Source organism: Melanaphis sacchari, unplaced genomic scaffold (genome assembly GCF_002803265.2).
Source record: "Melanaphis sacchari strain LSU unplaced genomic scaffold, SCAv2.0 Contig42_pilon_pilon, whole genome shotgun sequence".
NCBI lineage: Eukaryota > Metazoa > Arthropoda > Insecta > Hemiptera > Aphididae > Melanaphis > Melanaphis sacchari.
In genome coordinates this window covers 169,555-179,430 of record NW_020271275.1, presented here as the reverse complement: position 1 = coordinate 179,430, position 9,876 = coordinate 169,555, and the positions used below count along the sequence as shown (strand labels likewise).

Genomic DNA, 9,876 nt, shown 5'->3' with positions numbered 1-9,876 from the left:
CATAATTTTTTTCTTGTGTGTCCATGGCGGGGGGGAGACTGGGTGGTTAGGTTGAATTTAGCCATACCTGACTCAGATTAAGTCTGTGCACGCCTATGAGTACAACCATTGTGGTAACCGGTGGTCCTGACTATTGATGACGATGGTGACGATACGTAACAATTAAAACGATCTCGTACGATGACAATAATAGCGTGCGTCATTGTACACAATGACTGTTTGCTGCGTGCCTGCGTCGTAGAAACGATTACCCAATAAGGCTTTAGCACTGTACGTAAATAGTGTTATCTACGACTTGGGTTTCCGACTGTGATTAGTGTGATTTACGACTGATATCTGATGATATACACCGTTATATTATTATCAACATAGTAAAAATCCGATGTTATTATAAATCATTAGAGATATTAATAATATAAATATAAACAAAATAAATTTTGTTCGAACGGACAATACGTGGTACGAATAGGGGCCACCGAACATATGCACGTTATTGTTTTCTTTCTCTTTGTGGCAATTTCTCGATATTCATTATTCAATTCACAGTAATAAGTTGTATAAAAATAATAAAATAAATAAATAATAATAATAATAATAATAAAATCCAATCGGAACAGATTAGATTAGACCGTTACCGTTGTTATTCGAGGACGTATTTTTGGTAGCAGTAGACTTCTAAAACATTCATCATTGACGTTTTCCCGTCACGGTCATACTCGTTTGTCATTTGGTTATCGGCTCTCGGTAATGTAAAATAGATAGCTAGTAAGTATCCTATAATAATATTGTCTTATAAATATATATCAATTTACATTATTGAAATTCTGTGCAATAATACGATTGTTTGGCTTATACATATTGTGAGTAATTTATCGTTTTGTTTTTTTATTTTTATTTCAGACGAGTTGTGTGCAATGTCGCTGTTCATTATTGTCACATCAATACCGTAACTGTAAAACTTGTAAATATTACTGGCATAATAATTATATAGTAGTATTTCTACGTTGAAAACAAAACCATGAGTTCCCTATACTCGACACCTGTAAGCAATATTTCTTTCCAATCTTTTTACTTGTTGATTATTACTTGCATAAAATATTAATCAATATTTGTTTCTACCTAGATTGGTTTGATCTTTGTTTTTAACCTGATTATTGGGCCAGGTTCACTGACATTGCCAGCCGTTGTTCGAGAAGCTGGATGGGTTTTGAGTAGCTTATTTATTGCTTTTATGGCTTTTTTAAGGTAATATATAATTTATTATACTTATAATTAAAACTAATTAATTAACATGTACTTATTTTTCAGTTACATTACATTTTCATTCATTATAGAATCAATTTCAATTACAAATTCTATAACACAACTTCGTAAATTACAAATGATGAAAAGTGTTACCAGGGTATTGAAATCAGTAAGTAAAATATTTTAAGCTATAATTTATGTTTACTTAGACTACCATCAGAATTGCATACATTAAAAATTCTTATAACTCTTGTGTTATATAATTGTTTTTGTTATAAAAATAGTTTACTTTATTATATTTTATTGTTTTTCTAGATGCCACAAATTACACCAGTTAACTATGACAAACTTTCAAATGCTAGTACAGATAGTTATAACAGTGAAAATGAATCACCTATTTTTGACAATCCAGTATTACCTACATCCAGTATGCAACATACTTATAAAATAATATTTATTAATTTATAATCATATATAACACATTAGATACTTCATTAAATGATAGACATTTAATTTATAAAATTTAAATCTATTATAATTATCATTCAAATGTTTAGATAATATTAAATTACTATAATTTATTCATCATCATTAATCAGAAAATCTGACTAATACAAAATCAATATTAATTTAATTAGTTATAATAACTGAAAAGGTCCGAATATTTTTTGTTATTTACCTAATAAAAATATGAAAATAATTGAAGTAATGTACTTTCCATCATATTTAAACTATATTAATTATCTTTATTCTAATTTGATATATATAAATTTATAAAAATATGTTATATTTTCAGTTATTGTTGACACAATACAATTTCTATGCACTATTTGTTTCTTTCTTTCATCCCCTTACAACATAGTAAATTGGAGGAAAATAAAATAGCTAATACAAAAGAAGAACCAATCATTGTATTATTATTATTATTATTAAAAATATTAAAGTGCAAATTAATCTATTATAAAATTTAACATTAAAAATATTTGTGTTTATACATTGGATTTTTTACGATCTTTACATTTTTATGCCATTTGAGAATTTCTAAATTATAATATTTTACATACTTATAACTAAGGCCCGAAACTTGATGCATTTGCATTTTTTTTTCTAATGCTCACATTTAATGCATGTCTATACAGAAATTTGATTTATGAAGTATAGACTTTAATGGTACAATTTTTATTTTGCATTTTTTACATTTTTAGGGAATTTTATGCTTTACGGTCATTTTATAGTATTTTTGGTGCATTTTACTCATTTATGTACTTTTTTTTACAAATATTTGCATTTTTCTTTTTGAAAGTTACATTTTATTGTAACGCACGCAGTTTCCATTAGCTTGTTTTAAATAGACTGTTGGCAGATATTATTTTAGGCCCGGAACGCCCATGTGCTTACAATTGGTTATCGCGGTTAATGATACCGAATAATTGCAATAGTAGTATTTTTTATATATATATATTTTTAATATATAGTTTTATTTAGTTAAATAAAAATAATTTTAATAATATAATATAATAATTTTTGTATCAAAACAATACCTATTTATCAATTTTTACAGTAAAATATACATTTTTTCGTGTTGTTTTATGCATTTTTTTTTTGTGCATTTTTTATATATTTTTAGATTATTAAGTTCTGGGCCCTACTTATAACTTATATTAAATTTTTTTTTATATTGTAAAAAGAACAATAAACAAATAGATAATGTTATTAACTTAAGCTTTTTAATAGGTCAATTCACTCTAATATTATAATTAACAACACAAGGTCTTCTGAATGCAAATTTTACCATGTTGCAAATGGGTCCAAGAGAAAAAACAAATATTGATCCATCTTTTCTTAATGTTTTGATTAATGATTGTTAAATGTTAATATAATAAGTTAATTATTACTGTTATTTTTGTCTATATATTATTGGGAATGTTCTTTTAATAAATAATACCCCTTTAATAATATATTAAAACATTTATTAATTTTAATTTATTTCTCTTTTAGGTTCTTTAATGGACTTTCCTCCTGAATCTGTTGAATTACTTTCACTTGATAATAGGATAGAATTGGTAAAGTATTATATATTCAAAAATTGTTTTTGTACGTTACTTTAAATTTTTTAATAATTAATTATTTCAGGGTGAAATGGTAACAGTACTATTACCTCCATTCGCTAAAGTGTTGTTTTTTTTTTCCATTAGTGGCTATTTATTTGGTGATTTAGCAATTTACTATAAAGCAATTGGACAATCACTTGTAGACTTCACCTGGTAAATTGTCCATTTCTTAATTAAAATAATTGTTTAATATTATTATAAATTTATCAAACTATTTAGTGATCACAAATCAAATAATAATTCTGCTAATAAGTCAGATTTGTGCTGGGAAAATTCTTCTTATACTAAACATGAAATTTATTTAAGCTATTTGGTATGTTTGTAATTTTTTAATAATAATTTTACTAAAATGATTGGTATTAATATTATAATAATTGTTAAAAATAGATGCTGTATATTTTAATAATAGGACCATTCACATTTTTTAATGCTCAAAAGACTAAATACTTACAAGTTATTGGTTTTCTCATGCGTATTATAGGTAAGTTTTATTTTACACACAGTATATGTTTTTACCTATTTACTTTTTAGCATAATTCTTCAAATTTGATCTCTTTGTATCTATTCACTTATTTTTTAGCATTTATTACAATGATCGTTCTAGCAACAATGCGACTGATATCTCCAACCCAAAAGCATGGTTATACACCAGCATCAAACTTTATCGCTATGCCACAATTAATAGGCGCTACAATTTATGCGTTTATGTGTCATCATTCAATCCCATCTGTGATTTCACCTATCAAAAATAAAAACAAAATACTGTTGAAAGTAGCAGCTAACTTTTTGTTAGTATATACACTGTTAATGTGTTTGTGTATGACAGGTGTTTTTGCATTCCCAAAAGTAAATGAATTGTATACTATAAATTTCTCACCATCACAAGATACTAGATTATTTTATCGACTAATCGATTCAATATTGCTTCTGTTTCCTGTATTGACAATCAGTATTAGTTTTCCAGTTATTGCTATTACATTAAGAAATAATATCCAAGTAAGCATAAGATTTATTTATTTTAATTTTAAGTTTAATCAATAAGGTCATGTGGTATAACATTAGTTATAAAAAATGTTTCTAACATTAATATTAGTGATTAATTATTTTTTAATAATAAAAATATAAATTCATAAAATACTGGATATTAAGTTATAAATAAAGTTAATTTATTCAAAAATAAATTTTGTTAATAAACCATATATATTCGCCCAAGTCATGTATATGTTTTTGTTGTAGGTGATGTTTCTTCCAAATGATGCACATTGGACCTGGAGGCGAATAATTATACCATTGTTCTCTTTGATTACGCCTGTGCTTTTAGCGGCTTTTGTGGCACGTCTTGAAGTTTTAGTAAGTATTTAATCGTTTATTTGTTATACATTCATTAATTATACATATTTTCAACATTAAAATGTCCTAATCTTTGACGTAAGAACTGTATCCTTTTAGTTTATATGTATTGTATAGAAGAAATTATCGTTATTGCTTTATATTAACAAGCAATATAGTTTTAGAATATATAATTTTAGTTTTTAAGTACAATCATATTCATAATATAGTGAAGTATAATAATTAATACTCATGCAGATATATTGCTAATATATGTATACATATGTATTGTTTTAATTTAAATTAATTATTATAGTAGGTGAATTATGAATTATTTTGGTAACAAGAATTTTAAATAGTTAATTTTCTTAATCAAATTATATAATGAAGATTTATGTGTTCTCTCTTCACTTGATCTGTATAAATGTTTAAAAATATATTATGTGATAGCTCATCATTGTCAAAATAAATATAAATTATTTAATGTTGATAGTTATTCATAATTAGACAATTGTATTAAAAAAACACCGAAGTTTGATTAAGAAATACCTACATTATACAAAGCGTGTGATAGTGTATTTATAGGGAAAGCCTTCTGAATATTATGAAAGAATTCCATTTTCCACAAAAACTGATATCAAGCTAATAAAACATCAATCATTATCACAAAGACCTTGGTATGAGTTTAAGTATGAAATTCAACAACTTACTTGATTACAGTGAACTCGAGGCTAAGATTAGATGGCAATTTTTTTAAACATGATTCTTGAAAAGGTGATAAGAAAAATAAGAATTGAACCTTACAAAGGTAATTGACTACAAGACACTGCAGTGGGTTATCAGCTTATGCATATGATGCAGTATTGATGGGAGAATCAGAAGATAGGTTGAAGATATAATTTAACAGATTGTATAAATAAAGCAGCATCAAAAGTAGGACAACATGTTAGTAAAGAAAAAACAGAAGAATATATGATTTTGAGTAGATGAAAGCTACCGTTTTGTCAATTCATTAAATAGATCATTTTGAATTTAAAGAAGAAGAACAATTTAATCGGGAATAAATATTATTATGGACTTGAAAAATTATTAAATTCATGAGCACTGTCGCAAATAATGAAAAAACAATTTAATTATGTCCCTGATATGACAAGTTATACATATATTGTATGGATCTGAAACCTGGCCACTTAGAAAAATGAACGAAAATAAATTCATTGTTTTTGAAAGGAAAATGTATGACCCAGTCAAAGATGATATAACTGTGAAGTGGAGATGAAGAAAGAATATAAAGTTGAAAGCATTATACAGTGGTTTGGACATATTGAAGGTAATCATAAAAGGAAGACTATGATGGGCCATGCTTGGAGGAACCAAAATCTACTGTTATGTGCAGTGAAGAGCAAGAATGTGCTGAAATGATGTTATTAAAAGGGATGTGAAACAGTTTCTAATCGAAGGGATCTAACATTTGACAGAGAAGGATGGGAACTTGTTTTTGAAATGAGATGATCTTAAAGGCCCAATTAATTTAAGAAGAAAAATATAGTTATAGTGTATTGGATATAAAATTGCTTTCAATTACCTATAGATTGAAAAAACAACTATTTGCCTTTATACTATTATTTCTATCAAAAATGATTAGTTTAACATACATTATTATCTGGATTTTCAATAACAGAAGTAGTGGGACATACAGTCCTTTTAAATGTTAATTTAAAATGTTTCAGGTTTCAATTGTTGCTGTGTATGCTGGTACTGGTGTTCAGTATGTAACCCCTGCATTATTGGTCATGGCTGCACGTGCTGAAATTCCACAACAAGTGGCTGCAATTAAAAATGATTATTGCTCACCATTTAAATCTAAATATTGGCCGCTGTGTGTTCTGATATGGACAGTAATATGTATAATAGTTTTAACCATTTCCTTGATAAGTAAAGAATTCAAATGAAAGATAGACATAAGCTCATATGAACTTGTCACTATTATGTTTGTCTACCAATTTAACTTTTATCAAATATGTGAATATATTTTACTAAAAATTTATTTAAGAGATATAAAGACTATGATTATTTACGTCACGTTAAGTGTATACATAATATTTAACTTAATATAAGTGTTGTTATTAAAAATATATATTTTTTTCTCAATTACATTTTATATACATATAAAAAAAAAACAAGTAAAAAAAATTTGATATATTAAATTATATATGTTTTTACTATTTAACATCTGAGTTTATAACATATGTTATTGCATTTTTAATGTTTATTATATAAATTCTTGTAATTTTCTATATACAATGGTTGCTTTGTTTGTTTTGTGTCTCAGCGATTAATTATTACGATGATTTCATTAAACATATTATACAATTGTTGTATCAGAAAAAATACATATTGTTGAATTTAAATTTATTGTTATTAATTATTATTACTTGTAATTTTTCTATACTGCATTCACAAACCATGGCAGCAACTTTTATTCGTTGAGCAGCAATCAAGTAATATCCCTTTGTTTGTCTGTTGTATAGTAGAGAATACGCATAGATTGATAGATTGGTTGGACTTGGACCTTGAACATACTCTCCCGACATCTCGCATAGGTGTTGATTGGACATGGGTGCTTCAAGTATTATCACGATTATTTCATCTATTGAGGAAAGTTAAAAGCCTGCAGTGCTTGTAATGTTCTAACTTCTAAGACACATCCAAACATTCACTGTTGCAGTTCTCTATGTATGTGAATTGAACACAGAGTTGAGGATTGAATAGGATCAACAAAACTAATTTAAACCTAACTTACAACGTCAGACTATACATTTGCCGGTTAATAATTCACCAATTCCTTATTTTCTAACCACTGATTTGGTAAAATATTTGCTATTCAATAATAATAATAAAAAAAAAATCAGTAAATGAACCTATAATAATTCAATATTGAAAAAGGCATATTTTTATTTCATGTCCAAATAAGTCTGATGATGGTGCAATCGTTTTTGTTTTAAAACCAATTTGAAATGTATTTTGTTTAAATCTCCAAAGGCAACTTTTTTAATAATAACGAATATTCTTTTATAAGCGTAAATGCTTTTATTGCGGTAAAAGAGAATAAATCTAAGTATAACTAAAATTACATACTAATTAAATAATTTATCGATTCTATTCAATAAATATATAAAATAATAAATTAACATACATTTAAACATTCATAGAGGTGTACGTTATATTGATTGCTATTTTTCTGTATCCCGCAATACACCTTATCCCATAATACACCTTATCCCATAATACTGTATCACACAATATATCTTATCCCATAATATACCTTAACCCGTAGTATACCATATCCCGAATATAGCTTATCCCTTAGTAAACTTTATAACGTAATATACCTTATCCCGCAATATACATTATCCTATAACATACTGTATCCCGAAATATGGACACATCCGGAGTATAGACCAACCCGAAATATGTAGTATCCCCCAGTAACAACCATCCCGAAATAACCATATCAAATATTTTTTTATCAGTATAATTTCCATTTTATTGTGGTATTTTTGGTTTTGTGAGTCCGATATACTATCAGGTTTATTTAAATAGGCAATACATGATTTTATTTAAATTTCCTTCATTTTTACGGAAATATGTACTAAAATAAATACATCATAATACAACTAATATTATTATACATTTGATGAATAAAATGTAATATAATATTTATTGGTAACTACTGTATTGTAAATATAAATTCCATGTTAGCTAGACATTTTTTTCGACAGTTTGGACGTTTATTATATATAAAAATTACGATGGTACAATGGTAGATTCTATTAAATTATAAACTTTTTGGTTCATGTATATGATTATCAATGGCAATAAAGTTAAAACTCTGTGAAATATGCAGTAATAAATAAATATCACATTATTTTAACCAAAAATTAGAAAATATTAAAAGTAGGAACCAATTATCGGCTGAGTGAGCGCGAATGATTAAATATTCAATAACATATCATTCTTTCTGAAATATATATATATTCCGCAATATACCTTATCCCGCTGTATACTTTATCCCGTAATATATATATTTATATCCCGTAATATACAGTATCCCAAAATATACATCATTTAACAGATTGTATAAATAAAGCAGCATCAAAAGTAGGACATGTTAGTAAAGAATAAACAGAAGAATATATGATTTTGAGTAGATGAAAGCTACTGTTTTGTCAATTCATTTTATAGTTCATTTTGAACTTAAAGAGGAAGAATAATTTAATCGGGAATAAATATTTTTATGGGCTTACAAAATTTACAACTTCTTTAACACACTTAACAAACACCGTACCAAAAAATATCCTCTAAATCGTCTCAACACAACGTTACCAAAACCCTTTTCTGAAGTCGAAAAACATAAATAACCACGCTCTGCTTCATGTTGCCGCCGAAGCTGATCCTACGAATAGTGCGGTTATCGGCAACGACTCGCGACTTGTGATGAGACGAAAGCGGGAGGGGGTTATTTTAAGTTGTTTTACAAATTTAATTATATTACTAATTATTGGCTAACAAACAACATATATTATAATAACATAGAAATAACAATGCGGCGCCCTAGAATATACACCGGATAAATATATGTATAATAATAATAATTAACAGTAGTTTTTAAGGCTAGGATCACACTATGCGTTTTGTCGGTTCCCGACCAACCAGAGCTGAACCGCAACACTTTAATATAAAATAGATTTAAATATAAAATTCGTTATCAGGGCCAGACTAGACCAATTTGCGGAACCGATTAAAAATTGTCTTGAAGCGACTGAAACGTGTTGCGGCCCATCCGTCCGGTTGCGTTTCGGGATGTAAAGCACAACACATTGCAATGCAGTTTGTCCGATCACATACATTTGCGCGGATTATCGGTAACCGAAATTGAAAATTTTATGAATAATTTATAATCATTTTTAAATTTAAATAATTAAAAAACTTAAAATATATTTGTAATATACATATATATATTATTATATTTTATTTATATTGTAGATGTATATTATTATTTATTAGCATAATTAGTTGATCCATGTTTTAAATAAAAACAAATAATTCTAATTACACAACCTTTTTATTATTTTTTTACTTATAATATTAGATACATTTCGTTTAAATAAAAAATCAGTTTAAAATTTAA

At 26.7% G+C, this 9,876-nt stretch overlaps 1 protein-coding gene across 2 annotated transcripts; it reads left to right on the top strand.

Moving 5' to 3' along the window:
• The first annotated feature begins 270 nt into the window (after positions 1-270).
• Positions 271-6,796, top strand: LOC112597597 (transmembrane protein 104 homolog). Of its 2 annotated transcripts, XM_025343706.1 has the most exons (13): positions 271-545; positions 618-765; positions 901-1,042; positions 1,124-1,245; positions 1,309-1,414; positions 1,561-1,672; positions 3,244-3,308; positions 3,379-3,509; positions 3,576-3,669; positions 3,744-3,837; positions 3,937-4,352; positions 4,593-4,706; positions 6,416-6,637. In XM_025343706.1, exons 3-13 carry the CDS (start codon positions 1,019-1,021, stop codon positions 6,635-6,637), a joined length of 1,500 nt encoding a protein of 499 aa, XP_025199491.1. In that variant the 5' UTR covers positions 271-545; positions 618-765; positions 901-1,018. The 2 variants fall into 2 exon arrangements, with proteins under 2 accessions (XP_025199491.1, XP_025199493.1); XM_025343708.1 differs by having other exon boundaries at positions 274-765; positions 6,416-6,796.
• Positions 6,797-9,876: the final 3,080 nt, after the last annotated feature.

Excerpts from the sequence above, each read along its gene's own strand:
- LOC112597597 (XM_025343708.1), top strand. The coding sequence starts at position 1,019 with ATGAGTTCCCTATACTCGACACCT. Across the intron at positions 3,309-3,378 it reads TTGATAATAGGATAGAATTG|GGTGAAATGGTAACAGTACT; the intron begins GTAAAGTATTAT and ends TAATTATTTCAG. Across the intron at positions 3,838-3,936 it reads TTTTCTCATGCGTATTATAG|CATTTATTACAATGATCGTT; the intron begins GTAAGTTTTATT and ends CTTATTTTTTAG.